The 25,814-nt window shown below is 37.4% G+C and overlaps 1 protein-coding gene across 1 annotated transcript in view; it reads right to left on the bottom strand.

Moving 5' to 3' along the window:
- The window catches only part of RGS22 (regulator of G protein signaling 22), a 971,253-nt gene that overhangs the window by 938,019 nt on the left and 7,420 nt on the right, over window positions 1-25,814 (bottom strand). Inside the window, exon 3 of the mRNA XM_044065939.1 lies at window positions 7,417-7,479. Coding sequence (XP_043921874.1) covers window positions 7,417-7,479 — 63 coding nt within the window. The remainder of the gene's footprint in view (window positions 1-7,416; window positions 7,480-25,814) is intronic.

Here is a 25,814-nt window from a genome sequence, read left to right as displayed (position 1 = left end):
GATGAAGTAATGCCCAGAGAGACTGAAACAAAGTTAAGAAAAGCCTAATTGGAAAACATCAGGCCCAGATGCAGTACCTAACCTCTGGCTAAAAGTATTAACATCTTTGCACGAAGATTTAGCCAAGAGAAAGAACTATTTATATGTGCACCCCAAATAGACACCACCCTGGTTTACAACAGGAAAAACAATGCTCCTACTTAAGAGTGAACCTGCAAGCTACCCTAAAAATTATAGACCAATAACTTGCCTTCTGGCAACATATAAACTATACACCAGAATATATATAGTCATTTACATGAAAATTCAATCGCGGCAATACAACAAAAGGGTAATAAAAGAAAGTCATATGGAACAAAGGATCACCTGTTGCTAAACAAAGTCAGAATAGAGAACTGTATAAAGGGGAAGAATCTAAGTATGTCATGGACTGACTACAAAAAACATTTGACAGTATCCCATATTCATGGATGAAAGAAGGTTTAAAAAGTATAAGATACACCTTACAGTAGTCAATTACATTATAGTGACCATGAAACAGTGGCAGACCACTTTGCAAGTAAGCCATGACGAAGGACAAATTATTATTCCAGGGATACAAATTCAAAGGGGGATATTCCAGGGTGACTCCCTGTTACAGCTGCTATTCTGTCTTGCCCTTAACCCATTCTTCTTCTTCTTCTTCTTCTTCTTCTTCTTCTTCTTCTTCTTCTTCTTCTTCTTCTTAAGCTGGCTATTTAACAGATCAGGGCATGGCTATAATTTGGCTCCTAGAAAACAACAGTGTAAAGATCTCTCATCTTCTCTTTGTCAATGATTTAAAACTGTACAGCTAATCAAATGAGGAACTGAAAGCAAAACTGCAAGTATTCAAAACTTTTTCAGATGATATTAGAATGTCATTTGGTCTTGATAAGTGTGGAAAAGCAACCTTTAAAGCAGGAATCCGCAGCACCAGGAAGACATCAGTTTGGGACAAGAATGTGATATAAAAGAACTTGAGCAACAGGTAGTCCATAAATATTTGGGAAATGATGAAGGAGCAATAATAAAACATGAACAAATGTGAATAAAACTTAGTAAGTAATATAAGACTGAAATTAATCCTGAAAACAGTGTTGACATCTAGGAACAAAATTCAAGCTATAAACCAATTTGCTCTTCCTGACCTAACTTACAGTTTTGGAGTGATTGACTGGCCCGAAAATGTGTTGGATAGATTAGATAGGAAAACAAGAAGGATGCTTCATGCTCACCAAATGATTTATAAAAATCAGTGCAAACCAAGATTATGTATTCTCTATTCCAAAGGAGGTATGGGCCTCCTTGAAATTGATTACGTGTACAGATCTGCAATCGTGGGACTTCACACATATTTGCTGACTTCACAAGATGTAAACACAGTGAAAGTTTTAAAACATGAGGAGAATAAATCTAAGATGATTTCCCTGCTTAGTTTAGCAGAAGCATATCAACGTCAAGCAGGAATGGAAGTCAAACCAGAAGTAGATAAAAATCATGCAGCAACTGAATATACCAAAAAACAAAAAAAGAATATAAGGTGAAAAATGAGATGAGAAGGCAAGAAATGTGGAAAATGCATATAGTTGCAAGTATAGAAAACTTCTGGAAGAATGTCATGTTGATCAGGATTGAATGCAGAAATGGTTAAGGAGAGGCGAATTCAAACCAAAAGGTGGATGGTTAATATTGGCAACCCAAGAAAGTGGGCTATGCACACATTGGTTTACAAAGTCCACTGAACATGTGGGAGAAACAGACAAATGTAGGTTTTGTAGAACAGAACTGGAAACAGTCACACATCTCATTGCTGGGTGTGACATATTAACAGCAGAAGGACTCTATACTGAAAGTCATAATAATAATGTAGCAAGACTGTTGCACTGGGGATTGTATAAACATTATGGTATAGAAGTAGCTGAAAAACACTGGAAATATGAGCCACACAGCATCATAGAAAATGATGAAGTCTACATCACATGGGATCACCCATTACCAACAATTCAAAAGATAGCTGTATGAAATCCAGATATAGTGGTCCGTGAAAATAAGACAAAAGTAGCATTGATCATTGAAATCGCTACAGCCAGTAACTACAGTGTCTTGCATACAGAGAGACACAAAGTCATAAAATACAGGATTTGCAGGCAGAAATGAAAGCAATGTGGAAGAAAGATACCCAGACAGTTGCAACAATGGTAGGAGCAATGGGTCTTATAAAAAATAGCCTACAATCATATTTAGATATCAATACATGTCATGCCATATGAACTGCAGAAGGAGTCATTACTGGCACATTACGGGTGCTGTGAAGAGAGCTTTTGGCTGACATCATAGATTGCAACAATAATAATTTCATGAACTTTTATCGTACTTTGCCTTGGTAACTTACTTTAACAGTAACCCAAAAGACTTGGAGAAATTAAAGAGAGAGAAAATATTATTTCCATAAAGTAGCAGAAAGTATTCTAAACACTATGTCAGAACAAGAATGGAAAAAGTACATTTTGCCAGTAGGGATGACTGCAAGTAGGGGTCCAGAAAATAGGGACGAGGGGTTGGAATTTACTGGAGAAAAATTGGAAAGGAACTAGGGTATTGGAAGCAGATAACTAGAAAGGGAAATGTAACAAAGTGGGATGCAGCCAAAAAGAAGTTTGGACTGCAGGCAACAGACTGCATTCACTTCCAGGGATTCATATCAGAGTATCATAGAAAGGGATAGGAGAGTCTTATGTGAAAAACCTGCTTGGATACAGTTTTTTTTGTTAAATCTAGAACCAAAGCTGCTGCTAAAAAGGGATAATAAGTAGGACATCTAAATATTCGATGATAACTATTACAACCAATCAGAGAAGTTTAGAAAAAAACTGGGAAGAAATTGGAGAAGCAATTTACAAAAGAACAATGTCTGGACGTATGTATGGTTTCAAGTATGGAAAGAAGTCCAGAAGGTTTAGGATTTTTGCTTTCCAGTGATTGCATAGGTATTTTTACACCCCAAACAGACTTCAAATAATTTTTCCTAAAGTAGATATCAAATGTCGGAGGTGCGATGGGTAAGAAAGTTGTAACTGGGAGTATATGTTTTGGAGTGTAGTGAGTAGGCAGATTTAAAAAATTCCCTACAGAGTACTCTGTCAGAAATATTGGCTGAGCAAGTGGGTATAACTAAATAAATGATTCTTTTGAGCTGGGACACAGGACCTAAATTGGTTAGGCACAGTAAGGCCTTATTAAGATTAATTCTGTTACTGCCAAAAAAGCAATTACTAGAAAATGGAAATCAAAGTCTAAACCAATTATATTTAAAGTATTCAATATCATAAACGAGATACAAGACCTAAAAAAAAGTCTTTAAGAAAAGAAAAGAGCAAATTAAATAGAAATAAATGGAAATTGTGAGAAAAATATATGCATAATAATGTTAAGGAGGAGAAGGAGGAGGGGTAAGGTTTACGGGAAGGAAGAAATTCAGCAATTTATGTAATGATGGAGTGATGCCAGTTACAGAGAAAGAAAAAATATGTAATGTACAATGTATATAAATGAAAAAAATGTAACATATTTTGTTTTCTTTTCTGTTAATGCATGTTTGCCTGTCTGAAGCAATAATTTAATTAATAAAGGTGTTTAAAAAATGAAATACCCTACAACTGGTCACATTCCTGAAGTAATTTAAACTGCATACCTTTCAAATGTCCCTTATCTGCTTTATCATTCCTGATTTGGGCTCAAAATTTTGCTCTGTCAAAAAACATACTCGCTTTATCTTAAAACTTATGATTTTTGATAAAAGGTGTTGGGTTAGAATATAAAAATAAATCTGACCACTGAAGTTACAAAACACACGTGTTATTCTGTCCCTAATTTGGGGCCTTTGACCCTGATTAAATTATCTTGTCCCCCATTCTGAATTTAAGAAGTTGTAAGTTATGTGCATCAACTTTTGTTTCAGTGACTAGTGTAATTCCTTACCTGTTTACTTACAGACATACAGCAGTTCAACTTTGCTTCTTTAGTTTTTCATTTTAGGACAATGCATAAAAAGCCACTTTTATCATACAGTAACCAAAGAAAGTATGAAATGATACACAAAATCTTGATTTTAAAACCAAGCCAAAAACTGCAGCTAAAAGAACATACCAAATCAGGATGAAGTCCTAGGACTGCAAAAGACAAGTAGCTAGAGAGGCATTATGCCACAGACAGAAAGAAAATATTAGCAAATGGCATATTGTGAATACTGAAAAGGGAAAGCGTGTGAACCCTGGCTATAGATGATTGTCGCTAGTGAAGTGACACACTGACTCCATGTGGAAAAATGTGAAAAAGGGTTTTGGGTGGGTGGCTGGATGGATGGATGCATGGATGCATGGACGGATTGTGACACACCTCCACAGAAGATGAGATGTCCCTAGTCTTATGAAAAAGAAATATGTTTAGGAGCAATCATAAAACTGAAAGAAGAGCAAAGAAAACATCAAAAATACAACATAATAATCTGGATCATCTTTGTATGTATCAAATGCCTAAGGGAAATGTGCTTGCAATTTTAACACAATGTTGGTATACATTCACAAAAAAAAAGAGAGAAAATGCAGGAGTCAAAGTACGATTAAAGTTCATGAAATTAACATGGTTTCAATCTTTGATGTCAGCCAAAAGTGCTCTTTGCAGCACCCGTAATGTGCCCAGTAATGACTCCTTCTGCAATTCGTATGGAGTTACATGTACTGGTAACATATATAAATACGATTGTAGAGCCCTTTTTATAAGACCCACTGCTCCTACTACTGTTGGAACTGTCTGAGTATCTTTCTTCCACATCACTCTCATTTCTGCCTGCAAATCCTGATACTTTATGACTTTGTGTCTCTCTGTACACCAGACACTGTAGTCACTGGGTGTAGCGATTTCAATGATCAATGCTACTTTTGTCTTCTTTTCACAGACCACTACATCTGCTTTTCTCGCATCTATCTTTTGAACTGTTGGTAATGGGTGATCCCAAGTGATGTAAACGTCATAATTTTCTATGATGATTTGTGGCTCATGTTTCCAGTTTTTTTCAGCTACTTCAATACCATCATGTTTACACAATCCCCAGTGCAATAGTCTTGCCACGTTATTATGCCTTTCAGTATACAGTCCTTCTGCCATTAGTATGTCACACCCAGCAACAAGGTGTGCAACTGTTTCCAGTTAAGTTTTACAAAACCTACATTTGTCTGTTTCTCCCACATGTTCAATGGACTTTGTAAACCAACGTGTGTGTTGCCCACTATCTTGGGTCACCAATATTAGCCTTTCATCTTTTGGTTTGAATTTGCCACTCCTTAACCATTCCTGCATTTCATCCTGATCAACATGAGGTTCCTAAAATTTTCTATACTTGCGACTATATGCATTTTCCACATTTCTTACCTTCTCATCTGATCCTTCACTTTACATTTTTTCTTTTGTTTTTTTGGCACATTCAGTTGCTGCCTGATTTTTATCTACTTCTGGTTTAATTTCCATTCCTGCTTGACATCGATATGCTTCTGCTAAACTAAGCAGGGAAGTCGTAATAGATTTATTCTCCTCGTATTTCAAAACTTTCACTACATTTGGGCCCTATGATGTCAGCAAATATGTGGGCAGTCTCACGATTGCAGATCTATACATGTAATCAATTTCAAGGAGGCCCATACCTCCTTCGGAATGGGGACTATATAATCTTGGTATGCACTGATTTTTAGCTTACTGATGGTAACTTAATGGTGGCAAGCTCAAACACCTTTTATTTTTGCTGTTGACTAGCACATCTTCTAGTGAGTAATACATTTCTAGCACACAGGTAATTTGCCAATTAAAACTGATTTGGGCATTCTACAATGTTTCAAACTCCTGTAAAGACTATTAGAATTAATGCAGACTATGTACAAGGATCAAATGACACAAGTATGAACAGAGTTCAGACTCACAGACCTTTTCCCACTGGAAGTGGGTGTGCATGAGGATTCAGCTCTGAGCCTACTGCAATTTACGCTGGTTATGGACTACATCAGCAAACAGATCAGAAGAGAGGGATCAACAAGCAGACAGTATCACATTACACGCAGACTCTGAACTTGAACTTCAGCAATTCATAGCAGACTGGAATGCAAAGCTAAAGGCATATGGGATGAAAGTGAGTACAGACAAGACAGCTGTAATGGCAGCAAACTAGGGAATATGAAGAAGCTGAAAACTGAGATAGAAGGGAAAGCAGTGGAACAGGTTAACAGATTCAAGTATCTGGGAGGGATGGTCAAGCAGTTGGGAAGTCTGAATGAGGAAGTCAAGGCTAGAATTAGAGGTGCTGCAGCCAACTGCACAGAATGTCAGGGATAGTATGTAACCCATACGTCTGTATGGCAAAGAATCTTGTGTAGTAAAGGCAATACAGTTGAGGAAGCTTGTGCTGACAGAGATGAAATACCTGAGATGTGCTGTATGATTCACAATATGGGACAGATGAAGAAATTAGGATATCAGAGCAAAAGCTAAAGTAGCCTCAGTTGCTCAGAAGGTCAAGGAGAACAGATTATGGTAGTTCAGACAGGGTCTGTATCAGCTTATCGAAAGCTGATAAGAGCGAACGCTCTCAGATCAACCTCTTAATGTCTAACGCACTAAACAGGGAAGACAAGGAACGGTGATTTTTTTCCCAGGGAAAAAAATTCCCCCCATACACACACCCCCCCTACTTAAATATTCCAACTCTGAGATCACACCACAGTGGAGGAAATGGCAAAGTCCAAAAAAATGGCCCAGCGATCGCTGTTCCATGTCTTCGCTATATAGTGCGTTCGACATTTACAGGTCGGTCAAAGAGCGTTCGCTCTTATCAGCTTTCAATAAGCTGATATAGGCCCATTCAGACATATACAGGAAAGGTGAAGATGAGTTGGTGAAGAAAATTTGGGAGGAAATGGAAAAAGGCAAGCTGAAACAAGGGCATTCAGCCAAGGGATGGATGGGTTACATGAGAGAAGACCTATGACAGTCAGGCGTGACATTCAAGAAGGGACGTGAGCAGCACTGAATCAAGAGCAGTGGCAACAGTTGACACAACACCTCATTCCCATGTATAAAAATGGGAAAAAAAGGAGCTGATGATGATGACACAGGTAATCTGCATTTTAGATGCATACACTATTAAATAAAAAATAATATAAAGGAAAAAGAAAAGGACATTTAAAGATTTAAAAGATCCATTGTCTGAATCTTCCTACATTACACCTTCATGTAGCATATTACAGCTTTCTGCACTTGAGACCAGGCATGACAAGGAGCACTCCCTAAAAACAAACACAAATTAAAATGCAAGCATACAAAACTACAGGGCAGGCATATTCAATTACTTACAGGAAGACTTAAGAATGAGTTGAAGTAATCCACCAGGAGATTATCTGTTGCCAAGCAGTCCTCCTAGATGAATAAACAGAGAATTATATTTAAAATTATTCTGCCATTTCCTCTCGTTCATAGTAAAAAAGCAAATTCATTTTATTTACTCTTTTTATGCAATTGTTTTTACACCACTCTTTTGTTTAATTCTATGATCAGAAATCACAAAGCATTATTACTTACTTATGAGCTAGACGAAAAGGGTACATGCAACAAATTTTAGTAAGCTGCTGATAGCAAATAACATCATAAAATCATTCATTATCTGATATCAAATATCAGCTTTATTCTATTTGGGGTCAAAGGGAGCCACAATCTATCCCAGCCAGGAAAACGAATAAAACTGGGTAAGACAGCAGTCTATCTGTCAATCTACCTCACAATACAATGAACACACTTGATCACACTTATCTAATGGAAATGTGGAGGTACACCTGTCAACAAGTCTTTGGAATGCAGGAGGTAAGTAGCACTTCCAGCCAAAACCCACACGGGCACAGAAAGGACACACACATTCAGCACAAAAAGAACCCTAGCTAGAAATAAAACTACAGCACCATGTACTGTGAGACAACAATGCTAATCATCACATCAGTATGCCATCCCCCATACAAAACCACAAACAGCAAATAAATAAATGCATAAATAATAACATGTCAGTCATTTGGCAACGTGTATTACACTGCAGTAGAAGAACATGAAATTTAGCAAATTAAAATCTTTTTTGTTCTAGTCAGGGTTATTTAAGGAAGGAAAAAGTACTGCAGGTGTAGAAACATAGATAATGATGGCAGAAAACAGCCACTTGACCCAAACACTCTGCCCATTTCCCAGTTTGATCTGACCTAACCAAATGCTTATTTTTAACAACTATCCTTAACGTAGAGGATTAAGGCCCTGGTTATGACTCAGACAAACTGAGTTTTGAGACTTGGCTCAGGCACCTATTGGAGGTGTGGAGGAAGGATAATAATGATGAGATGCATCCTGCTCATCTCTCCTCACAGGAAGTAGGTCAGGTGATCGGCTCAGGTACCTATTGGAGGTGTGGAGGAAGGATAATAATGATGAGATGCTTCCTGCTCATCTCTCCTCACAGGAAGTAGGTCAGGTGATCTAGGGGACATGGCCAGAGAACAATAGTGCTGCTGGTGACACCAGACCTGTGTGAGTGCATAGGAGGCAGGCTGCAAAGAGACACATCACCATATACGTCAGGATGAAATCCTCATAGTGCCAATGCATGTATTAACACAGCATATCAAAGGGTGATAGGGACTAATAGAAAACAAAACTGTCAAAGTAAGTTGGCACCAGCACTCTTGTTCCCATGCCTGATCACACAGAATGCATGTCTGTATGACCAAGATGTTTGCTATCCAGAAGGCCAAGCCCAGTCTTGAGGAAGGACTTGTCCAGCATATCACCCAACTGTGGTCACAGCAGAGCAGGAAGGAGTAACAAAGATAATAGAAACTTGAACCCAGTAGTAGCTGACAAAACAAAATCTATCAAAAACAGTTCTTTGCTTCTACCATAAACCATTCACCTTTTATAATGTAAACCATATCTTTCATTTTCAAACATCTCATGTTTTAAAGACCTTATGTGCTTTGACTTTACAGATCTCCTTGACATACTTAGATGTTTCCATCATAGCTCCTCGATGTATTCTTTCATATTATGCTACATATTATGCTCTTCTATTTCCATTTTTATGACTTTTGGTCCAGAATGTGCACTTTTCTGATCTTTTCTGAAATGATTTAATTATATCTATGTAATTTTAAATGTTAAGTCTCTAAAACAGCAGTCAATACACTAAATGGGATGCTAACGGTTGTCTCTAAAGAGGATGATAATGTTTTGTTTCCTATTTTGTGTATCTCGTTACCTGCTAGCCTTAAATGTTGCTTTCTAACCTTGCTTCTCTTCAGATCACCAGATATATCTAAAATCAAGTGTCCTTTCCACTTTAGCTATTGCATTTGCTAACATATCCTCTGTCTGTACACTACTTGACCTATGTTTTTCCTCTGGCATGTACTACTCTGCACATTTCAGAAAATTTACATTTCTATGTCTCTAACCATTCTCATAGGTTCATCAGTTAACTGATTCAGTCACCAAGCTTATGACCTAATGGCCTTCAAGAAGTCTGATTGCTGTAAACCCATGTTGATATATTCTAATTCACACATACACACACACACACACACACACACACACACACACACACATGAATGTCTAAAACACATCACAGAAAATCTCATATATACTAAATATACCTCAAAAGCTTTTTTTATTGCAGGGGGCTCCATGTGGGGGACTTTTTCTCCCCACACACCCCACTACTTAAGTATACTAATTCTACAGTCGCACAACCACTGAGAAAAGAGAAAGGTCCTCACACACTGAATCACTGCTGTTGCACTAACACAAACCTTTAGAGATGGAGATACAACAATAACAGTATGCATTAGGAATGTACACATACCAATCAAAACTAATTTGCATTGTAATGTCTATGATCCAAAATTACACAACCTGTAATTTTCTATAGCTATATACAGTTTTCTACCAAATTCAAAACAGACATTTGTGTTTTTAATGAAATGTGTTTTAGATTAAATGAAACATATCCATATGCATGTATGTATGTATGTATACATGAATGTTTGACAGCTGTTTGAAATTTCAGCACATTGAACAGCAACTATCTTGCATAACTTGTTCATCAACAGCCAAATGAAACAAAGAAAAGAAAAGAACAGGTCTCGTTTTTTTGCTGTGTCCCCATCCCATGCTATTATATATAGCACCTCCACAGATGACACCACAGTGGGGAACGGCCAAAGTTCCCAAACCCCAGTGTACAAAAATCTTGCACAAAACAACTACCAGCAAATAAGATCAGCTGTAGCAGCAGTTTTCCAGGTTTGACAAGTTGCTGTTAGACAACTTCACATACATCCATATCTAGGTGTGTGTGTGTGTGTGTGTGTGTGTGTGTGTGTGTGTGTGCACGCACACACGTGTATATATATATATATATATATATATATATATATATATATATATGTGTGTGCACACACACACACACACGTGTATGTGTTTTTTTTTGCTTGTATACTCACACACACAAACACACACAGTTGCTGTGCTTCTACACACACACACACACACACACACACATATATATATATATATATATATATATATATATATATATATATATATGTAGGAGCGCTACAGAATCCTGAAAGGCCAAAATCCTGAAACCAAAATCCTGAAAGTTCAAAATACTGAAAACTCAAAATCCTGAAAACACACAGGATACCAACACTTACTATATTCCAGCACAAGCACATACAGAAACAAATAAAACACAAACTATATTACTGTTCTCCAAGTATAAGCAGGGGGCAAGTCCCTCTGCACCCCCCCATGTGGGGGGTGGGCCCCTCACACCCCCCTGCTACTTAAATATATCAACTCCAAGACTGCACTTAGTGTAGTGAAGTGCAATCTTGGAGTTGATATATTTAAGTAGCAGGGGGTGTATGTGTGTGCGTGGTGGGGGGGGGGTGCATGGGGCTTGCCCCCTGCATATAGTTAAAGGGTAATATGTTTCTGTATGTACTTGTGCTGGAATATAGTAAGTGTTGGTATCCTCTGTGTTTTCTGGATTTTGAGTTTTCAGTATTCTGAACTTTCAGGATTTTGGTCTCAGGATTTTGGGCTTTCAAGATTCTGTAGCATTCCCATATATATATATATATATATATATATATATATATATATATATACATACACATATGTGTATATATATATACACATATATATATATATATATATATATATATATATATATATATATATATATATATACAGATATTATATGACATTACATCAAACTGCACAAACACTGATGCAAACCACAGCAATATCAACCATTCAAAATACAAGAAAACTTGAAAAAATACTACAAAAAAACAATCTACTGAAAAAGGAGACAAATCCTGTTCTGGTCAATACACCCAAATCCTAGCAATATCCCTATACCAGATTTGACTGAATAGAGATACTGCTTGCCACTGGCAATTAAACAAGACCAAGTCCTGAAAGTACTATAAAAAAAAAATACTGCATCATTAGGTCTTGACAATATTCTAGGATGCATATTGAATAGCATGGACCACAATTTAGCCACAAACCTAATAACACTATTCAGCCTCAGTCTTCATACAGGTTTTGCAACTAGTGAATAGAAAACAGAATTAATTATTCTTCAGCATAAGGAAGGGCCTTCCACAGACCCAGACGGTTAGAGACACATACGTCTGACAAGCGTCATACACAAAACCATGGAAAGAATTAGCAATGAATTAATCAATAAGGACAATGGGCGTCTCCAAACCTTGGAGGACTTTTTTGAAAAGTTCACCAAAGCAATGAATGAAGGTAAAACAGCACACACACTGCCTACCTCAACCTGGCCAATGCTTCTGACATAATCCCCCACTAAAGCATAGGAGTAAAGCTTAATAAACTAGCAATAAACTCCTTCATCACCCACTGGATTGCCAACTGGCTCACAGTTAGGATACAGAACATCAAACTAAGGGAAGCTACCATCACAAAAAAGTCACCAGTTCAGTGCTGGGACTTCTGCTTGGCCTCTATTTCTCAGTAGTAAAAGCCAATACCAAAGGGCTCTGTCTAGTTAAGCTTGCAGATGACTACAAGCTAGTGATCAAATCCCCAAAAGACTGAGATATCCTACAGGAAGGCTTGTCCTAATTAAATAACTGGTGACTCAAGGACTAAAGTTAAATGCAAAAAATAAAATGCATTATCATCTCTTCTGGAAAGTTGACTTCCCCAGGAAACTACCACATTGACAAAATATCCCTAAAAGTTGACCCAGTAGTTTGGGATTTGGGAACTTAAGTGGACAGTGACCTAACGTTTGACCAGCATGTGTCCAATGTGGTAAAGAAATTCTATACTGTGTAGTTTGTAAAAAAATGGATTGCTTCTACATCCAGGGATGTAATTGTTCCCCTTTATCCAACCTTAATATAATGCTCCTTTTTGCACGCATCTGGCCAGGTGATTTACCTTCATTTGGTCAACTAACATGTATGTTGAAAACCAAAACTTCAACTACCTACTAAGCATGTGCAGAGGAAGAACCTTGGAGCATGCAACTTTAAAACATTGTTTTTTTGCACTTGTCAGTTAGTTGTATAATTGACCAAATGTGGATGTTTAAACAGATGTTGACCAAACCCCCTGTGGACCAAACCAGCAGAACCCATCCAGGTACAGATAACAACTGAAACACCTGCAGAAATACCTTAGAAAAAGGGTGCAAGACCTAAACAATATGTCCAACATGAACCTCCTCAAAGTGCTATTGCTATATTAGGTCTCTTACAAACTGCTAAGAGGTGACCTGTGTCTAGCATACAAAGCATCCTCTGACCCATTACTGATGTATTTACTTCCTATCCTTGAGTCAAATGGTATCAGAAATATTCAATCCGGGGATCGAAACCTCTTCTGAAAAAATAGTTTGGCGGGAGAGGTATATCTCACAGAGGGTACCACTGCTCAGGAACAGACTCGCCATCCACGTAAAACAAAGCTCATCCCTGAGAACATTCAAGCGTAACCAAGATCAATGGATAGGAAATAGGAAATTTACCTTAGAACTTCTCTCTATATTGCTAATGGACAGAGTCAGTTCCTAAATTATTTACTGCAATGCATGGGTACCTCCAAATATTTATGTTTTGATCTAGTAATTATCACTAGAACAATATAAAAATATATTTATTGGAAAGGGTTAGGCGACTCTAAACTCCAATGGGTTAGGTTAATTTTAAGCACTATATGGGATAATTGGCTAAGTTTAAAATGGCCTGTAAGGACAGTTAGCCTAGTACTAATCTATAAACCTGTTACAGAAAGATGTTTTCACAAGTTAATGAGTAAAGTGATCAGACGAGCTTTGCTCCCACCTTACTCATGCATGCAAATTGCAAATCTGCCCTTACCCCTAATCCTAAACTTACACATTAATTTATGAAAACCTCTTTCCCTAGGCACTATCAAACATGCGCAACTCTACACCTACCCCCAAACCTAACCCTTTCTGTAAACCTAAAATGCACACACACACACAAACTCAACAACATTCAACAGCACACAACTGAATAAATTGTGTCTGAAAACCTAAATCACACACACCAATACATTCAAACATATACACTCACTCACTCCAACAAATTTTTCCCTACTCTAATCCTAAGCAAAACACACATACAAATATACATGCACATACACACACACACACACACACACACACACACACACACACACACACACACACACACACACACACACACTGCGTTACATCTCTCTCCTTACCTAGCCCCTTCTCTAACCTAACCAAAACATACACAGAAGCGCACGTACAGACACACACACGCATGCATGCTTGCACGCGTGCACACACACACACACACACACACACACACACACACACACACACACACACACACACACACACACACACACACAAACCATAAAATCTATCCCCTTTCTTAACCATTAGTCTAACACAAAAACACACTTACTCATGATGCTACCCCAACTCATTTTACCATAAATACAAATAATTGAATTTCCTGCTGCCGATGTACAGCACATTTGACAAACAGTGCATTCAATATATTTCCCTAGTAGAACATGCTTTCTATCAAAATGATCTTTTAAAGATTGTCAATCAGATATATAACCTTGGAAGTTGTTGCCATTTTTTTTGATTTACTGATATTTAAGTAATAAACTCCTGATCTAGTGTTAGCAGTGTATTAAAGAGAAAGACTTTCAGATAGTACTGGAACATACAAAGCTTTATAGACCAGACAGAGGTAACCTCCTAAAAAACTATAAGCTCTATGGTTTGCTGGTAAGGAATCATAATGATGTCCTTACATTCACTGTTGCAGTATTCTTAACATATGGGATTTTCTGCCATGGATGCCCGATGTCTGGCCAGTCTAAAAAAGTCTTCTGTTGCTTTAAAGGTATGCTGAACATCACCCAAACACTCCTTGCACAGCATAGGGCATAAAGGTGACATTCAGGCCTACCACAGTCAGAACTGATTGCCCCAGTAGAAATACCAGTACATGGAACCCAGAAGGTAATCTGTACATCCAAGAAGCCAAAGGACTAGGGGGAAGGAGGGAGGGAGCGAATACTGCAGCAGTGAAGGTAAGAACTTCTACAGTTATGGTAAGATTTTACACAACTGTACTATGTCCTTACATTCACTGCTGCAGTATTCTTAACATATGGGAGAGTGCCAAAGCTCAAGAGCAAACTAGGGAGGGGAAAGAGCAGAAGAGTCCCCTAAAAAGCCATAAAGAATGGCACTAGCAAAATCAGCCCTAGTTCTAAAGACACCATTCAATTTATAGTGCTTGGTAAAAGTATGTACAAAAGTCCAGGTAGCTGCTTCAAGAATAGAATTAGCATCTAAGCCTTTAAAAACAGCACCAAAAGAAGCCACAGTTCTAGTAGAATGAGCCTTGACTAAAGAGGGAAGGCTCTTGCCATGAAAAGTGTAACAAAAAGAAATAGCCTTAGAAATCCAAACAGAAATATTTTGCTTGGATACACAAAGTCACAAAGATCTAGGATGAAAAGAAACAAATAACTGATCAGATTTTCTAACAGCCTTAGTCTTACAGATTTTACAATATGGCTGTGCAGAGTCTATTCGTGGGAAGGGTGGAGCAAGCACAGCTCTGGGACTTAAATAGCCATCCTGCAACAGAAACAACTAAACTGAATTTACAAGGAAAATGTATTTCTTAAAGAGGTGTAAAACAGGCAAGCATAAATAAATGGTACTAATTTACAGAAAGGAAGTTCAAGAAGTGGACACAAGAAATGACAGTAGAAGAAACGGCAGAGTAATATCTGTACACAGTCCTTTGGCACACATCCAAACTGTCACTCCATGCTGCCCATCGCCCAACAAGATCCAATTTGAACAAGCGTTGACTGACAGAAGGACAGAAGGGTCAGCTGGGGGGGGGGGGCAGAATAAGGCAGACGATTATCTACTTTCCTGTCCTGGGCAGATTTGCCTACTTTCAAAACCACTGATGGAAATTAGAGGCCTTGCCCGATACAAACCTGTCAGCTCAGGAAAGGAGAGACATGAAAAACATCCATCAGTAAAGTATGCTGAAGCTGTCACTATGCACATCAGACTGCATTGTGAGGTAGCAGGCTAGTGGATCTGACCAACCACCACTTAATGAAGACACACGTGTCCAGATAGTACACCTTCTTACAGACTCACAGCTCCTCAGTCTGCAACACTAAATAAACTGAGAGCCCCTGGGCTTCAAGTAAACACAAGGTTAGCCTTGTGATGGGATACATTGAATGTCCCCATAAGAAGTGACTGTGGTCTTCAGTAATTAAGGTTTGACACAACAGAGTTGGAAAGCCTGAAGGTGACAGTGACCAGGGAGAATTAAACAAAGGAATGGCATTTCTTCATGCTCTTCAATACCTGCACAGAGTTTTAGCTCATTTGCATTCAAGTCACAAATGTGCATCCACCTTTCAATGATGAAAATGTGAGCAGTGGTGCAAAGAATATCCGTAATATACTTCTATCGAGAAACCCACGGGGTGTTTCTCTTCATTAAGAATCCAGTCATCAAGCTAATATTTAAAACAAATGTATCAAGCAGTGCCAGAATCGCAACAGGTAGCACGTTTGCTTTGAATGGTAGAAGACCAGAAGGCTGTGAGTTCTTTTCCTCACTCCATTTGACTGGATTAATTTTCAAACTGCAGTGCAGCATTAGGATGTTGCTGCACTACCGAGTGTGCCATCCTTTGGATGACATGTTAAAATGAGGTCCCATCTACTTGAGCTAGTGGTAACCCACTGCACCTACCGAAAAGAGTAGGAAAGTTCCCCAGTGCCCAGGCCAAAATTTCTCCAAGCAGTACAAATACCACCTCATTTCTTCCCTGAAGACCAGTCACTAGCCTAGTAGGACTAATCCAGTCAACATATGCATTGCCTGCCTTCTTCAGTTTGGAATGCCATCCCTTTCTCTCTCTATAGCCAAATGCACGGAATAATTTAAAAACAGATAAAAAAAAATATGTTCTACATATCCACAATTAAACAGTAAAAACCTCACTAAGCTATCATGTCTAATAAAGATCCTATATTGCACCCCTAAATCAAATTAAGGGGATGCTTAAGGACCAGTAGGCTGAATGTGAATTCTAGTATCAGAAGTTAAAAACAACAAAAGGACATTTAATAATTAAGTCAGAAAAGCAAGAGTTTTTTTTAGTTTTTTTTTTTTTAGAAGAACCTTACAGTTCTTACTGTCAAAGAATCAAGATGTCAAGACATCAAGAATATTATGAGCATTTTTAAAATAATTTAAAAGAATTTCTTAACATATGTAAAGTCCATCACACAACAGAAGAGCTACCAGCTAGGACAGTTTGGCTAGCACACATAGAATGTTCACCTCCTTCAAGAAAAATAACCACTGCTATGATAATCTATGCTTTAAAAAGCCAAAAGTCTGGTTCTCTACACAATTAAGAGGTTAAAAAAAGAAAAGAAGAGCTAATTGGACTATCATCCTTTTTATTCAAAATATTCACTACTAAGCAAGAAGAAGAATGGAAGAAGGCCATAATATCATTATATCAAAATAAAAGGGTCCAATATGAAGTTAGAAATCACAGACTTTATACAATAGACTTCTGTCAAATGCTAGCAGAAATGTGGAAAAGCTTGCAATAAGTACATTACCAAACACATTGAAAGTCTTACATTGTTTTATGTACTTCAGCTTACCTGTATCTCCAATAGGTTCATCTTAACAGAAAATCAAATGTTTTGCAATAACATCACGGACACATTTAATAAAGGGTTGCAGGCTGATATTTTTCTTGCTCAACTTTTCAAATGTGTCTGATATGAGCCATGCACTCTTTAATCAAGAGTTCTATCTAACAGGACTTCCAAGCAGTTGTTGTATCTTTCGGCTTTTCCTGGTTAGGGGTCGCCACAGCGGAACTCCGGTCCACTAATGATTGGCAGTAGATTTTTACGTACCGACTTGCCAGGCCTGATGCACAACCTTCAACGAAGGTATGCCCATTCACGAATGTCTCCACACAGAAGATGCTTTAGCTGAGAATCAAACAGGACAACATCTTACTGTGAGGCGACAACGCTACACCAGCACCATCACCGCAGATGTAGGCCAGTCTTGTAGGATAAACTGCAGACTGGCTGAAAAACGGGCAGTGATGCACAGAAGAGGAGGGCTGCCATGGTTACTGGCAACCAGTTACCCGAGGCCTACCTTAGAAGAAAGAGACTACATGTGTTTGCCTGATATAAACATAAATGATTCAGTATTTTAAGTCATACAGTTATGACATCAAAATGGATAAAATTATAAGCAGCCACTTAGACCACAAGATACTGCGGAATGAACATGCTAACATCCACAAGTAGGCAAAAAGAAAGCATGGGTATACAGAAGACTAAGCATATGATCTTTGGCTAAAGCTAGAGTTTTACTCCCTCCTCCATAGGATCTGAAAACAATAGAAAGGAAAGATGGATAAAAAGACCCACAGTGCCACTTTTGTAATGTGTGCCCCTGCCCCATTCCTAACCCACCTTTTACCTTAGAAAAGCCCTTTATGTAACACTACCACTGCACAGGACACTCAGACACACACCACATGCATAATCACGCACAACACTAAATCTTTTCCCTAATCTGGCCCTTACTTTAATCCTAACTGCAAATATTCACACAATGCTAAATCCATCGGCTTATCTAACACGCTAATCTTAACTTACAGAGACACACAGACACGCTCGCAGATACACACGCATCTTCATAACTCTAATGCCATAACTTCTGGTATGTCTAAAGGTTTCAGCATTAGCAAGACAAGCCTCACTTACCTGCCAAAACATATTCCTCTGTTTGATAACTGCAACATTTGAATAACAGTGCATTCAGTACAATGAGTGCTCAATGATGTTTACTGACAGAAAACTTTCGTTAAAAGTGACATTCAGCCACATCTGGCCAAGCCATTTAACCTTAAGAAAAACAAACTGATTTGGCTGTATTAAACACAGGTCTAGGGAGTATTATGATTCCAGTGTGAATCTATCATACTACCCATCATTTGATTTTTCATTAGAAATTACATCAAATCAAGAGTCCCAGTAGTTTACTAATGCCAGCAGAACTGAGGCATACAGCTAAAGGCTGACAGTTTTGAGAAATGCATGACTTGTTGCTGAGAGATGAAATTATCTATGGTATAAAAATGATATAATAAGCTGTAAGTTACTGTCAAAGTCCTAGTTAATTCTGGAAAACTTTGCCAGGTAAATGTAAATGTAAAATGATGCAGTCTGTTAAAAATAAGGATAAAAACTCTAGCGGGCTACAGTTCGCTGAGAAAGATGCTTTAAACTGTGGCAGCATAGGGATTCAGCACTTAAATTGATCATAATAATGCACATAAAAATAAGAAGTATTCATTTCAGCAGTTTTCCACTGGCACAGTTACAGATCATTACAGCAGTGGTGGATGAGTGGTTTCAGTTCATAAATTCAGTATCAACATAAGTTTCACAGCAATATGTTGTATTATGTGGAACACTTTTAGGGGATCTTCCCACTTCTCATTACTGTGGAGTTTGAATATATAATTTAGGGAGTGTGGGGTCTGACCCTTCCATGGGGATGAAGGGGAATCTGCCCCTCCAAAACTTTTTTTGTGTGCTTCCGATACTCATCTTTCAAAAACTGGTGAGATGAAGGAGTATGCTTTGATCACTTATAGGTAAACCTCCTCCATTTTGTTCAAGGTTTTTCAGCATGACAAGAATCCATACCCAACAAGGCTTCACTACTACTAGCTGAATGCAAACAACAAGATGTTGTATCTGGATGAGTCTGACTTGTCAAAGTTTAACGCTCTAGTCACCGTCTTCCATAGGAAGTCACAGCCAGTGTAGTTTCTGAGTGTGCACTTGGACTATTTCTTCTCTTATGGGAGATTTTTCCTACCTACATGTTTCTGCAACCTTGGATTAGATGTATACATGTGTGTGTGTGTGTGTGTGTGTGTGTGTGTGTGTGTATATATATATATATATATATATATATATATATATATATATACGTACATAAAGATAGATATGTGAGGTGTGGGGGAGCCTCCCCTATACAAGATGTAAGGGTCTTTCCGTATGCAAAAAACTGTGCATTTAATGTTTTCATTGTGTTCAACTCCAAACCAGTTGTGCTCAGAAAGTTGGTTATTTGCCAAGTTGTAACTTAGTGAGTCATTGTGGAAGTACCTACTGATCAATACAGAATGTATGAAATATAGATTGCGTAATAATTTCTCTTAAGTTTGTAAATCCAGACGGAACAAAAATAAACACGGGGGGGTGATTTTACTCTAATAAAACTGTTCAGTCACTTATTCATTCAGTTCAGAATTGGATGAATAATTGCTTGTGAATGGAATTGGTGTGTGTGCCAAGTGCATACTGCTTCGGCACATGAAAAAGAATTTTCACTGAATTACTCAATGGAATGAAAATCTGACTACAACCGGTAAATATCTCACATTTAGACTTGATACTGGAGCAAAATTTAATATCCTGAGTATTCAGAAAATTGGGCTTAAAAGGCTGTGGAGCTGAGTCTAAACATCATTGCTGATTTTTTTTCTGGATACAAACCTAAACAACGGGATCAGAAAGAGTTATGATGTATTTGTAAAGGAAAAAACTACATTCTTTTTTTTTAATTATATCACTACAATTTGGGCAAATTATGTCCCAAAAATTTTAGAAGTCTCAAATTCTCCCACATCTATCCTGTGTTTCTGGTGGGACACACATTTGAATATGCTGTAATAGTCTCTAGATTGACTGTCTAGTACTTGCCTATGAAGCCTTTGAACAACAGAATATACTGAGCGGATTGCATTGAAAACAGCTGGTCATGATTAAAGGGATTTACAGTGTGAATTTGTTGGTGAAATACAATCGAAGTGACTATGCACTCAGTTAAGACAATCTTTAACATGTTCACGATACATACAATTTTCACACTCACAGAGACAATAATTTGCATGTTTGTGAAGCAATCAATTTGCACATATATGAAAGAAGTGATTCACAGAGTCACAATGGTAATAATTCACAGACATGACTTGCACATTCATACAGTCTGTTAAGTTAAACAAACAAAATATAGTGAGCTGTGGTGCAAGAAAGCCAGCTGCAAACAGCATCAACTGTGATTTAATTTAGTACTGTTGGACAGAAAGAAGACATGTTCACAAGTCTTCATCCAAAAACACTGAGCAAGATAGTGAAATGTAATTGCTAAAATATATGGATAGAATAGCCACATGAATATAAAAAACTACTTTCCATCCAAATGTACAACACTTTCTATGAGGAAATTCATGTGTCATATCACATTTCTTTCTCAAAGGAAACCAGTGCCTTGCTGTTAGAAAGTTATGCCCGGCTTTTAAATCAGTTCATGATGAGGAGCCTAGACTATTAAGTATGGCACTACTTAATTGTTAGCGGACATGTAGGGGATCCAAAGTCACCTACAAACTTGATAAATACAGAACTGTTATTTGGACAAGGTTTATTTGACATTCTCTTCTTAAATTTTGGAATAAGTTATCACTAACAACAAAATATTGTAGTGTTGTTACTCAATTTAAAGTGGTACTCAACAAATGAATGAGTCTTCTAGTCATTTCTTTAAACCCAATTTGAATAGCTTTTGGGCCCAAATATACTTCTCAAAAATATCAAGTGCAAAGATAAACTACTATTGTTCAAAACCAATAAAACGACTTCACTAAACCAGGTATATAACAAAATTCTGGAAAAAATTCCTGAAGCACAATTGGGCATAATATTTTCAATGTTCCAATGTTTAGATCAGCTAAAAGACCTCATAAGAGATAATATCTAGCCAAGTTCCATGACGCAACAGACCAAAGGACTATTTTTTCAAACAAATCATCTGTACTCCTTTAAAATACTGATAGACATTCTGATTGCATTATTTTTAAGGATAACTTACTCCATTTCCATCCCTATAGTTGAAACAAGTGCCCCAAACAGGTTGTCTATTACGTGATCGAACCTTAGGTTATCAAACACCTAAAGGTCATTCACAAAATGTCAAAGTCTGAAAATAGCGAACGGACGTTTCCACACAGGGAAATGAGTTTGGCCATTACACGGACTTTGTTCTTTCTCCACTGTAGAGCGATCTCGGAGTTGGTATATTTTGTTAGGGGCAGTGTGGAGAGCTCAGCCCCCCCCCCCCCCACTTTATTTCTTTTTATAACTTTTTTTATTATTATTTGGCCAACAGCATTGTTTCCCTTTGTAAAGATGGCCATTTTTGATAATAAGGGTTCGATATTTCGTGATCGATTTTTAGGTGTTTGATAACCTAAGGTTTCAATCATGTAATATAGACCCCCCCCAAACAAGATGCCTAAGGTTACTTCTAAGTATTCATTATGCAAATATTTTATGCCTAGACTGTCTCTTCTGTATAAATGGCAGTCAGCTGAATACACGTTCAACATTTTAAGTTGGACTTCATATTTTAAATTTTTAACACAAATGATATTTTAGTAAACAGCCTTTGTACCTTTTCCATCTCCTTAATATCACAGTTCCATATTCAAGTAGAGATCTAATGATAGTTTTTTATAAGTATCAATACCACACTACTTCTAGAAGCAATGTATGTTAATGGTGTCTTTATTATCCAATAACATTTTTTATCTGTGCTCTAGTATGCACTGAAAACCTCAGATCACTAGTTTCAAGAATACAAAGATCATTGTTGACACTGTACAAATATTTCATGTTATCCTTCCCTAAATGAATTACCATGTATTTCTTACTGTTAAATGTCATATTATCTACCCATTTTATTAGTTTGTCAACATAATTATGGAGTACTTCCTGATCTTTTAGAAGTGTAACTAAGCTTGCAACTTTTAAATCATCAACAAATTTAAGACACCCAACATTTATCATTAGCTGGCATAATGAACATAAATGCATAGAATAATTTTAGGTACAAAACTACCCCCGAGGTATTCCACAAAGTGGGCTATATTAGTCTGATTTAACATTACCTATACAGACTTTAAATGCTCACCCATGTAACCAATTCCTTATCCAGCTTATCAAGTATGGGTTCCAATCTTTTTATTTCAGTGTCTTAGTACTAGAAAAGTGAGGCATGTAATTGAATGCCTTTGCTACATCCAAGTACATAATATTTACAGAATATTGTTATGTTCTGCTGTTATATGAATGTAAAAGCATATTAAGTATTGTTGCACAAGATCTATCACTAGAGAATCCATGCTGGAAATACCAATGTTTTCAAGGTTCTCCTGATGTTTCATACATTTTAAAGGTACCCCTTCAAAGGTTTTATCAATAAATCTCATTAGACTTTTCAATCAGTAATTTTCAGATAGGTCAGATCTGCTTGCCTTATTTAATAGGGTTACATGTGCACATCTCCACTGATTCAGAACATATCCGATGGATAATGATTTCTGGAATAGAGATGTCAACACAAGGTTACAGAAACACTATTTATTCAAGAAATAACCATTTAAATTGTCAGGCCTTGCTGCAGAGCATTTCTCAATTTTCTTTACTACTTCAGCAACTCATTCCATACATAACAGTGTAGCACTTTACCTCAATAACTTTTGTATCTGTCAGTATTTGTTTTCAAGGTTTAATATAGCTCACAATGAATTTATTGGCTAACTCAGGGGTCTGCCACCTGTGGCTCTTCCACTCCTCAGCAGTGGCTACCTGTAGCTTTGAAAAATAATGGCCACTCTACCGCATAATACACACAAACAAAGAGTGATTGAGCGATGGACTTTAAATATTGCTCTTATACACTTATAAACTTGCTAGAATAACATGATATCTGTTGCCATGCATTCCACACACATAGAGCAATCAAGAAATCCCCTGGCAGCAGCAGCATTACCTGAAAGATTTCCATACGTCTCAAAGTCTTACCACAAGAAATCTGGACACAGCCACAAATAAAGGTGAACAAAGGAACAAAAATAGGGATGGACTTTAAATATTGCTCTTATAAACTTAGAAACTTGCTAGAATAACATGGTTTCTGTTAACATACATTTTCCATATACACGCACGCGCGCGTGCGCATGCGCGCACACACAGTTACCTCTAAACTATGCAGATTTTCGCAGAATGTCCTGACATTTGCTTCATATTTTTTGGTCTGTTTCTCATAAAATTGTGGTTTTCTGGCAAATCATTGAAGTCAGAAAAAAATAGACAGACATTTGAGTTTCAGACTTCGTACTCTTCGGAAAATTCATGCCAATGCAAAATATGTTATTCTATCAACTTTCTAAGTTTGAAAGAGCAATATTTAACAAGTGTCCCCAATTTTGGGCCTTTGTGCCCCACTATTTATGGCTTTGTCCAGCTTTCTTGTTCTAATATGTTGAGAGATATGATACACACACACACACACACACACACACACACACACACACACACACACACACACACACACATACACACACACACACACACACACACACACGCACACAAACACAGTGACAGCGATCAAGCAATCCCAACAAAGGAACAAAAATAGGGACAGATTTTAAATATTGCTCTTATATTTAGAATAATAACTATATATAAAACTTTATATGCTGTGTTATCTTAATTTTACGGGTCAAATAGGCTTTGTGGCTCACGCTGAATTTTATTTGGTGGGGGGGGCCAAAATGGCTCTTTCAATAGTGAAGGTTACAGACCCCTGGGCTAACTCATTAGCTATATTTTAGATTGTTATGGTTACCAGGGTAGAGTGCTGATCATATAATGATTGACTGCAGATTCAGCCCTGATTATGATAAACAAATAACTATATATCAATAACAATAACAGACAAAACTGTAACAAAAAGTGTACGCATCAATACATAAGCACAGTAAACATATACAGAAAAGTTTTGAATTGTAATGATAATTTGAGGGACAGTAGATGTAGATAGCAACATGTTCAGCTGCATTTATATAAAATGACAGCACTGAGGTCACAATAGGACAGTTATAATAATGTGGAGCTTGAAACTGACAAAAATTAGTATATACTTATTTTGCCTGAAAGTCATGTGTACATTAAGTTGAAGGACAGTGGTTTTAGTTTGTGAGGAAGTTAATTAGTTAAGTAAAGTTATTGGTATCTTGGCATTTGCATTTATGCTGAATGATTAGAAACTACTTAAATTCTGACCTGAACTTGGAGTAGCTTGAGTAGAAAGTGAGGAAAGACTGACACCATTTAAATGCAAGTACAGAGAATCCATGGTCTGCACAATGCAGTTTTGTGGTAGGGGTTAGGAGTGAACAGCCTCTCATAAATTGGCTTCTTGGGTAGCAGGTTGAGGTGGCTGTAGTGAGTTTCATAACAAAAGAAGATGGAGAGTGTTAGTGTAGTAGCTTGACAAGGATGGAGTTAAGTAGAATGTTGGCTCTAGTTAAAGTGTGGCACTGGTGTTCACACTGAGGTGAATTGAACTGGTAGTTAATTAGTGGAAAAATTTGCTTGATATAGTTTGCAGAGTGTTTTGTGATTTTTGTCAGAGGTAGTAGCAAATAAAGAAAGTCCATATTCAAGTTGGGCGAGCAGAACGTCTTTATTTACAGTTACTCTGAAAGGAGCTGAGAGAAAATGTAACAATTTGTAGACCCAGAATAAGAGGTAGTTGACTTTAAATCTCAGTTTTTGAAAGTGTTCCTGGAAGTTGGAAATTTGTCGGGCGGGATTCCTAGGTACCTAAAAACAATAATGGCTTCAATGAATGTCTTAGCAATATCAAAAATGCTTGGAGAGTATTTTCTTAGAAAAAAAAAAAACATACACTTTTTTTTTAGGGTTTAGAAGTAGGTTCTTGTTGATGAGCCATCTGTTTAAAAGTAGAAGGTCATTTTGTAGACGAGTTTGAATAAGTTGTTATGGCCATGCCATTAGCGCTGAAGATGTGGTAGGTCTATGGGTAGTTTATTTATACAACTGGAGAAAAGCAGTGGGCTTGGACCTGAACCCTGAAGAACACATCAGTTAGTGTAAGTGGAGTTTGGCAGGGAAAAGC

Source organism: Protopterus annectens, chromosome 3.part0 (genome assembly GCF_019279795.1).
Source record: "Protopterus annectens isolate FY-2018-M chromosome 3.part0, PAN1.0, whole genome shotgun sequence".
NCBI classification, from domain to species: Eukaryota; Metazoa; Chordata; order Ceratodontiformes; family Protopteridae; genus Protopterus; species Protopterus annectens.
The sequence above is the reverse complement of the archived record's forward strand: the minus strand, read 5'-3'. Positions and strand labels throughout refer to the sequence as shown.